Consider the following 15,859-nt stretch of genomic DNA (forward strand, 5'->3'; position numbering starts at 1 on the left):
TATTTCAAATTTATAATTCTTTTAATTAATATTATAAAATTTTTCGGGAAAGATAAAATTACCGACATAATAGGTTTTGTTTCGTACACTTTATTGCTATGAGGACATTAGCAATGAGCTTATGTTTCATGTTTGTTTAGCTAGTGAACCACATTTACGTATTAGGGATAATATGCATAAAATTCTTCCCGACCTATGATCATATTGCCAATTACACACATTTTCTTTTTTGGAGGTCCTTCCCCTAACTATTTTAAAGTATAATAAATATCACCCTAGATGCTGACGTGACATACAGAGTGTGCATACTCTTTTTAAGGCAAGTGAAAGTTACAAAAATAATTTTACAATTGATTAACATGTACAAATGTCATCTTTTGATTGGAAATTACATAATTAATTACATCTAATTAATTAGTCTCCTTCGTCTTCTAAACCTCTTCTCGCACGAACAAGGGGGACATCGTTTCAACGGTGAAATGCCGGAGCGAAAATCCAATACAATGCAAAATCAATCCAGAAATAAAAATCAGATATATTTAATAACAGAAACAGAGCTACAACTAGAGGGAGCAACGACCATGATTCAGTAAGAACCTACGAACAGTCAAAACGGTCAACAACAATGGAGTTTCGGCGGAGCAAGAGTCTTCGTCGGAGTTTCGTTCTCCGGCCAGATCTGACAATATCAAACAAATATTATATAAAATCCATCAAATTAGGCTTTTGCCTTTTGGCCGGATATGGTAATGAAGGTATGCAAATAGGAAAATAAGGAAGAAGGAGAAAACGGTGAAAAAAGTTTTTAAGTAAGAAATACACATTTTAGGCGCGTGTATTTCACCACTTCGCAGACATCTGGTTGTAACTTTTTAAGGGATAAATAATTTTACTTTAAAATAGTTCAGGGGATAATAGGATCCCCGAAAAAAAAAATATGTAATTGATAATATGATCGTAAGTGGGAGAGGATTTTATGCATTATCCCTACATATTACATATTGCTGTTTGATTTAAGTGAATTGTCTGTTTATAGTTTAGTGCTTGTTTAGGACGGACTTTTTAAAATATAGTGTTTGTTTGTATTTTGTAACAAGCTTTAATTTGAAATTGTTATTCTTTTTGTTACAAATTTAAAATTTCATTAAATTTAGTTCTTTTATACTTTTCTTTTTCACCAATTAAAACTATTTTAATATACTAACTAAATAATACTTATTGCCAATGCAAGATGTTAAAGTTATTTAAAATTTTAATTATTGTCTATTACAAATAAGAATGTTAATCAAATAGAAAGTACATAAACTATATACTATTACTATGATGGGAGTACTATATTTTGCTTTGCTCACCTAGGCATCTCATATTCAGTCAATATGGTAACAACTGTAAAATTACAAAACAATTAATGTATACTTATTAGCAAAATACAAAAATATTCATTTGGCTGGGTAATAAAGGTATTAATAATTCAAATAGGTTAAGACATTAAATAAATATAACTAAACTTTGATTGTTCCTATCTTTCTAGAGGAAAAAGATATCCAATCATCTAATTAAGCTGGACAAATCAGCAATCGTACAATGCAAAACACGTACCGAAAAATTAGTATAATAAAAATACAAGGAGTGTAATGTCTATCTTAATTAATTTACTTCTCGTGTCAGTAGTTCTTATGTTATTCAGAGAAGTAACTTTTTATTGGGCATAGTAAGATTCAAGACTGTTACTTTTCTTTTAATTATTTTTAAAAAAAATATAACGGATAATTAATGTCTCAAAATAAAAAGAAAAGTATATATTTTGTTTAGGTGAAGGATTATTTTTATCAAAAAAGGGGACTTTAAAATTTGAACTTGACATGGTAAGGACTATAGTGCGATTGTAATGTCAAACCAATTTTGCAATTTATATTTAATTTCTATAAAAATTCAAAAGAATTATGCGTAGTTTTATAATTTATCTAACAACTATGTAAACTTACAATAAGATATAGCCTCATATCGTATTCAGATATATATTTTATATTACTCTTGTATCAGAGAATTAACCTAGCTTATTAGTTTAGCTTAGTTATCCCTAGCGGTGGCAAATGAGTGGGTAGGATCGAATTTGATGAAAATGGGTTGAGCAAAAATGGGTTGAGTCTCAACCCTCCCCCCATATTTTACACGGGTCACAAATGGGATGGGTGTCAAATGGGCCGGTTGAATATGGGCTAATCCATATTATGTAAGTATCAAGTGCAATTTATAATTTTTCTTGGGATTTTTACCTATTTATACCATATATCAAATCTTATTACCAAAAATGTTCATAATTTGTTATTTACCCATGTAGTCCACACTTTTACTACAAATTATATACCAATTCAAAAATAGGTAGATTTTGCCATTAAAAAAGCCCTAAAATGAAGGCACCAGATCTGATGTGATTCTGTCAAGGATTTTATTCAAATTTTGAAACTGAAGGAGATCTCTCTTCCTGATGAAGGTACCAGTTGCGTAATTCTCTCCTTCCTCAACAGAAAGAGATCTCTGTTGATATCAGCTACAACAAAAAACGCAATCAAATTGTACAATTACTGAAGAGAGACTATATTTGTTCTTCGTCTCAAATTGTACAAAATTGCTCTTCGTCGATATCAGTACTCAAATTGTAGAAACTATATCTGTTCTTCATCTTTTTTTCCTATCAACTTCACGAAATCATGTCAAAAATCCCAATAATGCTGAAATCGAATGGTAATTGGGATAACTATGGCAGATTTAGAGGTTTTGAAGTTGATGCCATTGTGGTAGATGATAATGCAAACTACGGAATTCTCAGTTCTACAATTGCAGAACAATTATCGATTGATACATCGGATAAAATTATAGAAATCAAATACATTGTGAACGAGAATTGTCCTCCAATGGAGATTAGGAATGATATGGGGGTTCGTGCTTACATGGAAACCAAAAAGGAGAATAAAAACTTAGGTTCGTATCCTTTATGTATAAGCGTAAGAGATTTCAATATGGAATTGGCAATCAACAATGAAAGCACCAGTGCAGGTATGTTTGATTCGACATTGCAGAGAGTTATGGTGTTACTATGTTATCTACAATATTACTACAATTACCTACAATTAAACTACAAAGCTCACATAGTACTGAAAAGGATAAAGCAATGTTGCTTTCAAAATTATCTACATAGAAACTACATTTATGAATTTATTGTTTGCAGGTTCGTCTGGATCCCTAAACTTACTTGAATTTCCATCCTCACCAGCTATAGAGGAATATCAAAGTGAAATAATAACTGAATCTACGCAAACATATATTGAAGAAGGACAAGTTTATCAGGACAAGCAAACAGTAGCTGCTGCAATGAAGAATTATTCAGTGATGCACAAGTTCCAGTTCAGAGTAAAAAGATCTAGTCATAGAAGGTATGTAGTTATTTGTGGATAATATATCAGCAAAATCAGTGTATGATTGAAGATAGGTGGGTTTTATAAATTGTAGTTAAATTGTAGTCAGTTTGTAGTTAATTGTAGTTTTTTCATAAATTTGTGTAAATATTGTATTTCTTTTGTAGCTACTGGCTTATATGTGTTGCTGAAAGCTGTAAATGGCATTTCAAGGCAACGTCAATTAATGATTCGGCAATGTTCAAGATAAGAAGTTTCAGCCGTCAACACACATGCTGCCTAATGGACGAAACATTCATACAGCGCAAACGTACTGCAGCAGTACTTGGTAGCATGGTCGTTCCAAAGTATTGTGATCCTAAGACTGTTTACACACCAAAGGACATACAAACTGACATGTTATCCGAACATGGACTGAACCTAAGCTACATGCAAGCATGGAGAGCAAAGGAAAAAGCTTTACAGTTTTTGAGAGGGAATCCGTGTGACTCCTACAACAAATTACCCAAATATTTTTATATTCTTGAGAAGAATTATCCTTGTTCTGTTGTTAAATTGAAAAAGGCAGTAGATAATTGCTTCTTATACGCATTTGTTGCTCTTTGTACATCAATAAATGGTTGGCAACATTGTAGGCCGGTAGTAGTGGTTGATGGGACATTCTTAAAGTCAGCCTATAGGGGGATTATGCTGACAGCAAGCACCATGGATGCAACAGGTAAATAATGGAATAATTTTGTACTTATTTTGTAGACAGTCTTTAAAATGTAGTTAAATTGTAGTTATGTTGTAGTTATATAAAAGAATGTAGTTAACATGTCTATATTTCTCAATATATATTGTAGTTGTTATTTAATCATATTTTATGTCTTAAAAATGTAGGTACTATTTTTCCCTTGGCATATGCTGTGGTTGATTCTGAAAACGACGCGTCTTGGAAGTGGTTCTTTGAGCAATTCAAGGAGGCATATGGTGAAAGACCTTCAATGTGTGTTGTTTCAGATAGGCATGAGAGTATACTGAAGGCAACATCAGTTGTCTATCCGGGATTGGCACACTACTCTTGCATGTGGCATATATGGACAAATATAAGGTCAAAATTCAAGAAGGGACATCTACAATTACATGAATTGTACTTTGCTACAGCACGGTCATACACTATGGATGAATTTAATGAAAGGATGTTGAAGATTGAAGAGGTAGACCTGCGTGTAAAGTCTTACCTATATGATATTGGCTATCATAGATGGTCAAGAGTACATGCAACGGTGAATAGAACTTTTACTATGACGTCAAACATTGCCGAGTCGTTGAATGCTGTAACAAAAGATGCAAGAGAGCTTCCAATATTTGATCTATTTGAGTATATGAGGACTCTTCTTGAACGTTGGACAAAAGAAAAGTTATCGAAGGCAAAGGGTACTTTCACATACCTTGGTCACAAAAATACATTATCTCAGAAACTAAGGGTAAGATATTTTTTTTTGGTGCAGTAGAATCAAAAAAGTACTAGCTGCAGTGTTTCCAGATTGTAGTTAAACTGTAGTCAAATTGTCGGTAATAATAGTTTGTAGATGAGCTGTAATATATTTGTTGCTGATTTGTAGGTAAATTGTTGATAATCCATTTTAATGATTGATGTATTATTATTTCTGTTTGGTCTTCAATTGTAGGTGAGGGCTTCAACAGATCATATACATACTGTGTTAGATGGTGTGAAGCGGTACATTGTGTGTCTAGAAAACAAGAAATGTAGCTGTGGACAATTCCAACTTGATGAACTTCCATGTGCGCATGCTTTGGCAGCATTAAGGCATAGGAATGAAACATACGAAAACTATTGCTCTCCGTATTACACAAGGAAGAGCCTTCTGCTTACCTATGAAATGCCAGTAAATCCTCTTCCTGATGAAGGCAAATGGGATGTGCCACAACATATTTTGGATGAGGTAGTAAAGCCACCGGCGGGAGATAAAAGGCAGCCAGGGAGACCTCACAAGGAAAGATATAAAACATTTGATGAAATAAAGTCAAAGAAATACAAGGTGTCATGTGGCAATTGTGGAGGTGAAGGGCATAACAAAAGAACTTGCAAGAATGCGCCGAAAAAGAAATGAATATCATGTAGTTAGAATAGTTATTCAAAATAAATGTTAGTGAGCTCAAATTATCGGATTTTCTTGTGTAATTGTTTAAGTTTTTGAAGATGAATAAGAAGTATAAACATCAATTTGTGTATCTGCACTATTTATGTTTTTATGTATTCTGTCAAGCATCTAAAGTTGTCTTTTTTTTATAGAATAGTTAAACTTTAATATTTACTGTATACAAAAAAACTGATATTAATAAAGAATGCATTCAACGTAAATTGTATCCAGATTGTAGTGAATATGTAGTTTAACTGTGTTAGAACTGTAGTCCTGTTATTCATATGTAGAGGAGTTGTAGTTAAAATGTAGTTTGACGTAGTTTAAATGTAGATAAATTGAATTTTTTTGATAAACCTTGTTGATAAAAGATGGCTAAATTATTTATATGATTCCTGTATTTATTTTATCTTTCTGCTGTGTAACAAATGACAGTTATATACAGATATTACTTGGCACTTGAAGGTATTTATAAAAATAACTTGAAGATTAAAGTCAAATTGTAAGACAAAGCTGTTGCTGTAAAAATGTAATCAGAGTACTCGAGTATAATGTAATCAACAAAAAGTGTTGTAGAAAACCAAAACGACATATTTCCTACATTGTTTTCCAATTCAACTACCAAATTTCACAGACCAAACTAGGAACACAATAGTCTATTTCTTCTTTCGTTGCACTCTAGTCCTCTCGTTTTTTGCCGGAGCACCCTTCCTCCTTGCTAGCCTGCCAGTAACCTCACTCTCACTGATTGACCCATCTTCTTGCTTCTTTGTTGCATAGTCCCACAGTAGAGCTCCATAGCGTCTACGGTGTTGGTCAATATCAGAAAGATCTTCCTTTGGGATTGCCAAATCTCCAAGGCTAACATACTCCGCAAATGCAGCCACAAATACACCACAATCGCTGTATAAGATGAGAATTTTTCATTATATAACAAGTGATTAAAATAAAAAAATTAAACATATAGAAAGGGAGATTATTTTTTTACACTGAGCCTTCCTTTTGTTGTGGAATCTCAGCAACCATCCATTGTATGTCGAGAGGGTCCGTAACTGGTTTCTCGATGTATGCCTTTGTGCTCTTGAAGTTAATGTCTTTACGTTTACCATAGAAACCAGTGCATGACAAATACAGAGGGATAATGATTGAAAACTTGTCAACCAATGTCTCAACTGTTTTATGACGGTTTGCTCTCACCATGGAATCATAAACATAAAGTTGTCTGTCCTTTATGTCAAAAACTAGCAACAACCAATGGAAGTTCTCTACAAGGTTCACAGGTATGAGCACATAGTCAACAAGATCCCAGGCAACATTAGCAAGAATTCTGTACCCAAGAATATATTCTCCAACATCATCCTCGGGTTTAACAACCGAATACCTTTGTTCCGGTGGAGAACTTATGAACTTGTCATAGATTCTTTCAATCTTTGTCTTGAACAAGCAATCCGTGGTTGTGAACCTAGTATTATTGTTGGGGCCATATTTGCCTCTTTTTCGCAGATAATACATAATAACATCAATGTGCTGCCAAAATAGAATAAACATATACAATAAGGTACGGTGTAACCACACTTGTCTACAAGACAGCTACAGATTAACTACAATTTGAATTTATTAAAAACTCTAACAGATTGCTGCAAATTAGCTACACTATAACTACAGAAATATAACAGTTAGTCCAAGAACCTCACAAAATTTAATTTAATTGTAGTTTGTATGAACCATAGTGAACAAGTACTATATGTACAATTGACCCATCAAACTACAAAACAACTACACATTAACTATATTTATGCACTGTCTACATTTATTCACTATACAGAGGAACAAATGAAACATACCACCTAACTTAAGGTCCCAATAATCAGCAAGTTCAACCTACAGTTAATATTAATAGGCACAATCACAAGCTCTACAATATTACTACAAGGTAACTACAGTTGTGGTACACGGAGATTCCAAGTCAGTCAAAAGTACCAAAATTCCAGTTTGTACATACAATCATCATCACATATGATACATAAGGTCCATAAAAAGCAAAATTTCACAGCTGAGACATAAATATAGTAACATATATATGTTGTCTACAATATTACTACAATTACACATCATAGCTGAAAAATAAACTACAATTACACTACACAGCTGAAGACAAAATAGATATTGTGAATGATTATGTTCTTTATACTTACTGTGTTATTGATGACTTGTCCGGGGTGAGCAAGGTCATAAAACCAGTCCTTCTTATCAATCTTTTCACAACCAAAATCCAACCAAGGCTTGATTTGGTTATCCTTCTTGGAAAAGTAATATTTCCTCCTGTAATAACAAAAAAAAGATGATCAAATACAAAAAATTTACAAAATGAATTACAATTTTAAAGTATAAAAATGGTGAACAGACAGTGTAAAATGAAGCATTCATACCTCCTAGATACTTTATCACTACGAATGTATAACCAGTTGGTGAACCTTTCTGTCAATTCAGGATCTACATTTTCACCTATGACACTTGTGAAGGGGTGCTTGAGGTAAAAAAATTTAGGTCCAACAGATGTGCTGCCTCCAGAACTATACAAAGATGTGAAAGGTGATCGTGCATGTTTTCCCGGTTGCCTGGTTCTACCGGGATGAACAGGGGTTGATTCATCTCGTATGGGCTCGCCATACATGACCAACTGTGATAAGTTTTCTGGCAGCTCAAAGTCATCCAATGTCAAACCTTTGTTTTCAATGCCTTCAGGAACAACTTTTTTATCAATGCCTTCAGGAACAACTTCAGTCACAGTCACACCGTGAATTGGCGGCTGTGGAACTTCACTTTCTGTAGATAAGTGTAGATCTATGTAGATATGAACAGTATTATGGAGTTATAGAGAATATAGAGAATATATTACCTGCTTGTTGTGCCTCAGCTACTTCATCAATTACTGGTTCTTCCTCAATATTTCCTTGTAGATGTTCTGCTGAAACTTTAGCTTGAATGAATAATTGGGAATGAGAATTGTAGATATATGTAGGAATATGTAGTTAAGGTGTAAATTATTAAAATTTTGCATAAAAACCTTATTGTAATGAAGGAATGGTTCTGTACCTGCTTTATATGCCTCAGCTGCTTCTTGGAAGTCAGGATATAAGTCAACATGTGGTTGAAAATGTTCTGAAGAAATTGTAGCTGCAACACATAGTAAAAAAATGATTATTATAATTAAATAATGCTGTCTTGAAATTTGTAGATATGTATGTAGGAATTTTGTAGATACCTGTATTGCTTGTGCTTCCATGCAGTTGATCACCAGCATTGAACTGGAATTGCTGGTTGTTCTCTCCTTGATGTTGGTAATTATTTTTTGTTGAACTACCAGCAAACTACAATTTTGGGGAATATTTGAGACTACTTTATTCATATGTCTTAATTAGTCTTAGTACAAAATTATATGTAAATTCTTACCTTTGACTCGTCCAAATCAAACCTCTTGTTTATCACATTCATAACACCCTTCAAAGATTGATCTATGAACTCTCGAAGGCTTGAGAGTTCCTCAAAAACAGCCTTCCTATAGGCATCTAACTTTCCATCAACCTAAAAATTAAATATATAATTAGTTGGTAATCTTATTCTAACTGCTACAGTTACACTACAATTCAACAAACTATAATTGTTATAGATTTATACCACAAATTAACTACAATGTATAACATACTATAATTGTTATGTAATGAAGTCAAAATATAGCAAATTATGTCAATATATTGTAGTTATTCATAATACCTGCACAATCCCCTTTTCCAACTTCATGAGCTTGATACTGACAGATTCAATGTCCTCTTGACAATATGTATATTTGGGTTCAAATGATGGAGAAGCAGCAGTTGGAACATGTGATGGTTGAGCACCATGTTCATCTTCATATTGAATCTTGTCTGGCAGATTAAGCACTCCAAGCTCTTCTACATATTCAATCATGTTTGTGAACTGAATGATGAAAATAACAGTTAATTCAAGTGACAAAAAAAATGTAGATTCAATGTAGTTATTATGAATGTAATTGTAGCATCATACAAAAGTGGAAAAAAATACCTTGATCCACTCAGGCTTGATCATCTTCTCTTCAATTGCAGTTAACCAAATCTGCCCCTTTGTAGCTGACCATCTTAAAATGCGAGGTATAGATTCAGAACATCTCGTAGCAAGCTCGGTGCTGACGGACGAGCAACACTCATATAGCCACACTTGCAAGGCTAATGAGCATCCCCGTATCAGATAAGAATGTACATGGGGATTAAGACGATGTCGGACAGATTCAATAACCTGCTTGAAGGATTTGATACCCCATGGGTATGACTCAAAATTACCAGACTCTATTAGAAAGAACATAAACTTGTCTATGAAAGTCACATGGTCTTTATCAGAAGGACAAACAAAAAATTCCAACATATAAAGAATGCACAACTTCACCGCATCCACATCGTTTGCCCATGCTTTATTAGTCACTACATTTTTCAAATGCCATTTCTCAACCCTTTCTTTGTTCGGAAAATATGTATTCATTAAAGGGCTAACATAGGTGGAAGTGTAACCATAGTCTGAAAACTTATTCACACAATTAAGACCAGTTATCAACCCAAATTCTCTCAAGGAAAAATTCAATTTTTCACCCTTAAATAGTACTGAAAAATATGAGTCAGTAGACTTTGTCAATTCATACTTCATCAGAAGATGAAGTGATTGGTTTTGCATACAGATTGTGGGGAGACCTAATAAGTAACCAAAACAAGTTTTTCTGAAAACCCTTAAAGCATTCGGAGAGAGTAAAGCTTGTATCTGGCTAGGTATGCTAGGATCACACAAACTGTGGAATCTAAGCACACCATAATCAACATTTTGTTGTACAAAGTAAGGTCCATTCTGTAGAAAATATAAAATTAATGAACATTAGTAGTTTGCATAAAAAGGAAACAGTAATCTACATATAACTACATGACAAATACAAAATATAACTAGAAGAAGAATAGCCTACCCACACCTATAACTACAAAACAATAACAGAAGAACAATGCACGTGTAAACATTATCTACAGGATGTAACAGTTACTTCAAGTATCTCACATAAATGTAGATTAACTGTAGTTAGAATGAAGTTAAATATATGAGCTATACAGGCTACAATAAAAAATAACATATCTACAATTTAACCATCAGACTACACATCAACTACAAACTAACTACATTTATACACTGTCTAAGAGTCACAGTTCCAATTAAACTACAAAATTGAGACAAAGAATCTACAAAACAGTTACTTCAAGTATCTCACATAAATGTAGATTAACTGTAGTTAGAATGAAGTTAAATATATGAGCTATACAGGCTACAATAAAAAATAACATATCTACAATTTAACCATCAGACTACACATCAACTACAAACTAACTACATTTATACACTGTCTAAGAGTCACAGTTCCAATTAAACTACAAAATTGAGACAAAGAATCTACAAAACAGTTACTTCAAGTATCTCACATAAATGTAGATTAACTGTAGTTAGAATGAAGTTAAATATATGAGCTATACAGGCTACAATAAAAAATATCATATCTACAATTTAACCATCAGACTACACATCAACTACAAACTAACTACATTTATACACTGTCTAAGAGTCACAGTTCCAATTAAACTACAAAATTGAGACAAAGAATCTACAAAATTAGGACAACACCACATTTTACCAAAATACACTTGAACAATCAAAGAAGAACAATGCACGTGTAAACATTATCTACAGAATGTAACAGTTACTTCAAGTAACTCACAAAATGTAGATTAATTGTATTTAGAATGAAGTTAAATGTAGCAGCAATACAGGTTGCAATGAAAAATACCATCTCTACAATTTAACGATCAGACTACAAATCAACTACAAACTAACTACAGTTATACACTGTCTAATAATCACAGTTCCATTAAACCTACAAAATTGCGACAAATAATCTAGAAAATTAGGACAATACCACATTTGGCCAAAAAACACTTGAACACTAAATTAACACCTGAACAACAGATTTTTACAACCAAAATCAAACTACAAAATAGTGAGGAAACATAAATAGTGTTTACCTTTATTGAAATTTTTTCCTTAACCAATTTTGGTACTTTTTTTGAGGGTTTCTTCTTTTTGGTTTTGATGAAGAAGGAGAGACCTTGTGTTTTTTCACAGATGGAACTTTGGGAGAATCATCTACAAAATCGTCATCTACACTCAACTCTTTCCCCTTGCGTTTCAGTTGATTCTCGACTAGTTTATCAACTCCACCAACATCAACATCGTGCAAATGCTTGCTTCTCATTTCTGCACGAATTTGTCTAGGAGATGAAATACCAGTAGTTTGTTCACTTGCATGCGTCGATTGTGGGTTTTTTTGTGGTGATTTTGGTGTTAAAACACCCAAATCAAAGGTTGGAATATCAGCTAATATAGCTTTTGATGATTTTTTTGGGGAGTGTTGGTTTTTTTCATGATTTAGGAGTTGAAGACAAAGATGAAAGTGAATTCAAATCGTGGGGGATACTATCAACTGGAGGTAATTAAGTGGAGAAGAAAGTGATGGTAATTGTGGGTGAGAAGAGATTGTACGAGAATGGAGGAAAAACTGAAGGTAAATCGTGGGGGTGGGGGGAATTAACTGAAGGTAAATCGTAGGGGGTGGGGGGGGGGGTGGGAGGAGAGAGAGGCGGGTAAACCAAATAACGTGAAAATACAATCCTAAAATCACGCCTAAAAGAAGGAATAATTATATCCTTAATTTGAATTATGGTATATAAAAGGTAATTTGGTATGCTTAAATGTAATTAACACAATCCTTAAACAATGTTGGTAATAATGTTTGATATATGGTATAGATAGGTAAAAATCCCATTTTTCTTTTGCTCAGATTATTTGGTGACAAGCTTAATTGGAATAATATATACTCTTCATCATTAAATCTATTCAAATTTAACTCTCATATTATAAACTTAAATTTACACTTCCACAAAATATGATAATTTTCGTTTTAGAAAGAAAATGTGCTTAACGCACTTCAAGCAATATCACTTATAATATATGACTTTGTGCATTTATTACTTTGTTCATATATGTCTGCAATCCAATATAAAATTAAATAAATTCAAAAAATATATAACAACAACAACAACAATAATAATAATAATAATAATAATAGTAGTAATAGTAATAAAAAAAAGAAAAATGAGAAAACATACAAATTCTTAATACACTCTTGAGTACCTTTTTATCTAAAATGATGTAGTACAAGTGGGAAACATATTCTCTTTTTTAACATGTATTCTTCAAGAACAAATGAAAAACTATTCAAATTTTCTCGTGCTTCTTAAACTATTTTTAGTATTCAAGTACGCATCTAGAAAAAATAAGATATTTTCTATTAAAAAAAAGCTAAACAATACTTACAATGTTTAGAAGAAAAAATATAAAAATAATCACACAGTCAACTATAGTGAGAAGAAACATACAAAGGAATGATGAGTTTGAAATACCTTTATAGCATTTTTGGTTTGAAAAATGGTATCATGTGTTTTGAGTGAGCAAAAGTTAGAAGATAACCCATTAGGCTAACCCACATTTTACGCACATCTTACACATGAATACCTATAAATATTTCTATGGGTTGAATATGGGTTGAAGTCCAAATTTTACCCAACTTAAATGTCATTCATTCAACCTACTAACATATGGGTGGATTGGGCGAGTTGACAAAATATGGGCTCATTTTGTCAGCACCAGTTATCCCTTAGTTGTCAAATTGGTTGTCAATAAGTTAGTGGAGGATCCACTTGTATATATGCAACCACATGCTGAGATAATACAATTACACAGTTTATTTTTGAAATATCTTTTCTCCCCCCCCCCCCCCCGGCCCTCTCTCTTTGCTTCCAGGTTCCACCATTAGAGCTTGAGCTCAAATCATCCACCGTTTTTTACCATTTTATGTGGTATCAGAGAAAGGCTCTTTGCTCCTGTGATTTCTCTTCCCAATTCTTTATTCAATCTTGAACTCTGCCCTAAAATCATATGTTATTATTTGCGGTTTTTGCTTGCTTTGATCCGCATTGATTTGCTTTGCTTCTCCTAATTCGATTTCAAGTTCATTTCTTCATTAAATGAATTCTACCATGGCGATTCTCGATCAAAATGACAAATCTGAAGTTGCCTCAAGTGTCTATATTTTTGCTCCTAGCATCAAACCCGGGATCGATCCACACTGTCCCCTTTACATGCACCTGTTAGACAACACTAGTACGATGCTAGTGATAATTTCTTTTACAGTATTGTTTATCGCTCCTAGAGAAGGAGTGTTTTTGTGCATTCTTGGTGAAGAATAAGTTCAGTTTTACCAATGGCAAGAGTAAACGTCTAGAACCAGATTCTCCACTTCTCTGTTAGTGGATGTGTTATGACAACATGGTTACCTCGTGGATTTTAAATTCTCTCGCTAAAGACTTTACAGATATCGTAGAGTATGTTAATGAAGTAGTCAAATTGTGGACCGAATTGGAGGATCGCTATGATTAAATCGATGAGACTAAATATATCAAATTCAAAATAAAATCAACGATCTTTCTCAAAGAGTCCTCGATATCACCGGTTACTATACGAAGATGAAGAAATTATGGGAAGAGCTAAATAATTTGAGTGACAAGTCCCAGAGTAGTTATCAATGCACTTATGGGGCCAAAGAGTCGATGCACAAAGTCGAGCAGGGTAAGCGTTTGATTCAGTTCCTAATGGGCCTAAATAAACTATAAACAATTGTGCAGGGTAGAATCCTTATGATGAATCAAGTTTTTTCCTTACTAATTCAAGAGGAACAACAACGGGAGGTCATACCAAATAATCTACTTGTAATGGAGTTTGCTTCTATGAATGTTAACATACATAGGAACAAAAACTTCAAGACCAATTACTCACCTAACAACTATCCTCTAAACAGCATGTCTCGTCCATACTATGATTATTGAAAATGTCCAGAACATACCAAAGATAGGTGGTTTAAGCTGCATAGATACCGTCAAAACTCCAATTCTAATCCTGGTTCAATTCAGGCAAAAGGACTGTGGCTTACGTGTATAGCGCACCCGCTGAATCCATGTCATTTAAGGATGATGAAATGATTTCTCAGGATTGTAATTCCTCTCTCAACCTATCTAAGAAAGAATATGGGTAGCTCGTTAACCTGCTACAATATTTTTACACTGGTGGTGGAGGAGAGAGCATATGCACTTCTAATTTGATTGGTGGAGCTACAAACATTGTAGGTATTATTCTTTGTTCTGCCTTTATTCTATCGATTGAGTTTGATATACTCTCATGTAAATGTTTTACATCAAGTGTTGACCGCTAGATTCTAGACTCAGAAGTGTCTAATCACATGACCTTTAGCAAATTCTTACCATCCCACACTAGAAATTGTCAAATCCTTTGTTAACTACCTTGCCAAATAGTTATCGACCGAAAGTAACGGAAATTGGGACTATTAACACTTGCACATATTAATTCATTCCCTAACATCAAACTTAAAAATTTGATTGCTCTCACTGATTCTTCATATCTTCTACAGATGAAGAGGCCTTTGGAGATTAGTAAGATCAAAGATGGACTATACTTTTTCTGCTTAAGATGTTTAAAGGATTCAGTCTCTGCTTCATCCTCCACTATTAGCAGTTCAGTTTTGTTAGTTTCATGTTCTACTTTGCATGTTTTGTCATGACCCAAAATTCAACCAGTCGTGATGACACCTAACCCAACCCGCTAGGTAAGCCCATTTATCAATAATCCAACTCAAGGAGATCTACTGAGAAAATAAATGATGAAATAACTGAACTTTTATATAAAAAAGCCAAGGATTGGTAGTACAAATCATGAACTTCTAAGATTTAGAGTTTACAAAGCTAGTACGAAATAAATTTTTTACATTGTGTTCAAATAATAGCTAAATATATATATATATATATATATATATATATATATATATATATATATATATATATATATATATTCTATACATAATTAAGTATTTTTTTAAATATTTAGCTGATGGTTGTAATAATTTTTTATCTGCCAAATCTATAGAATATGAGAGGCAATAATGATTCCAAGTGTCACAATAAAAATTCGATAAGTGTCAAATTTTTGGACAAAATTAGTTAGCTTATTTAATAATTAGTTTTAAATTATATATATATATTTCAAGATATTCTAAAGGAAGAATAC

At 33.1% G+C, this 15,859-nt stretch overlaps 2 protein-coding genes across 2 annotated transcripts; one reads left to right on the plus strand and one right to left on the minus strand.

Moving 5' to 3' along the window:
• The first annotated feature begins 2,711 nt into the window (after nt 1-2,711).
• LOC138871101 (uncharacterized) lies at nt 2,712-5,533 on the plus strand. Its single transcript, XM_070148957.1, has 5 exons — nt 2,712-3,057; nt 3,230-3,434; nt 3,584-4,134; nt 4,299-4,885; nt 5,090-5,533. Exons 1-5 carry the CDS (start codon nt 2,712-2,714, stop codon nt 5,531-5,533), a joined length of 2,133 nt encoding a protein of 710 aa, XP_070005058.1.
• A 686-nt stretch (nt 5,534-6,219) lies between these two features.
• On the minus strand, nt 6,220-8,359 carry LOC138871105 (uncharacterized). The gene is made up of 4 exons (XM_070148962.1): nt 7,993-8,359; nt 7,755-7,885; nt 6,552-7,090; nt 6,220-6,466 (listed from the first exon to the last, which is right to left on the minus strand). Exons 3-4 carry the CDS (start codon nt 7,073-7,075, stop codon nt 6,220-6,222), a joined length of 771 nt encoding a protein of 256 aa, XP_070005063.1. The 5' UTR covers nt 7,076-7,090; nt 7,755-7,885; nt 7,993-8,359.
• Between the last annotated feature and the right edge of the window lie 7,500 nt (nt 8,360-15,859).

This window comes from Nicotiana sylvestris, chromosome 1 (assembly GCF_000393655.2).
Source record: "Nicotiana sylvestris chromosome 1, ASM39365v2, whole genome shotgun sequence".
Taxonomy (NCBI): domain Eukaryota; kingdom Viridiplantae; phylum Streptophyta; class Magnoliopsida; order Solanales; family Solanaceae; genus Nicotiana; species Nicotiana sylvestris.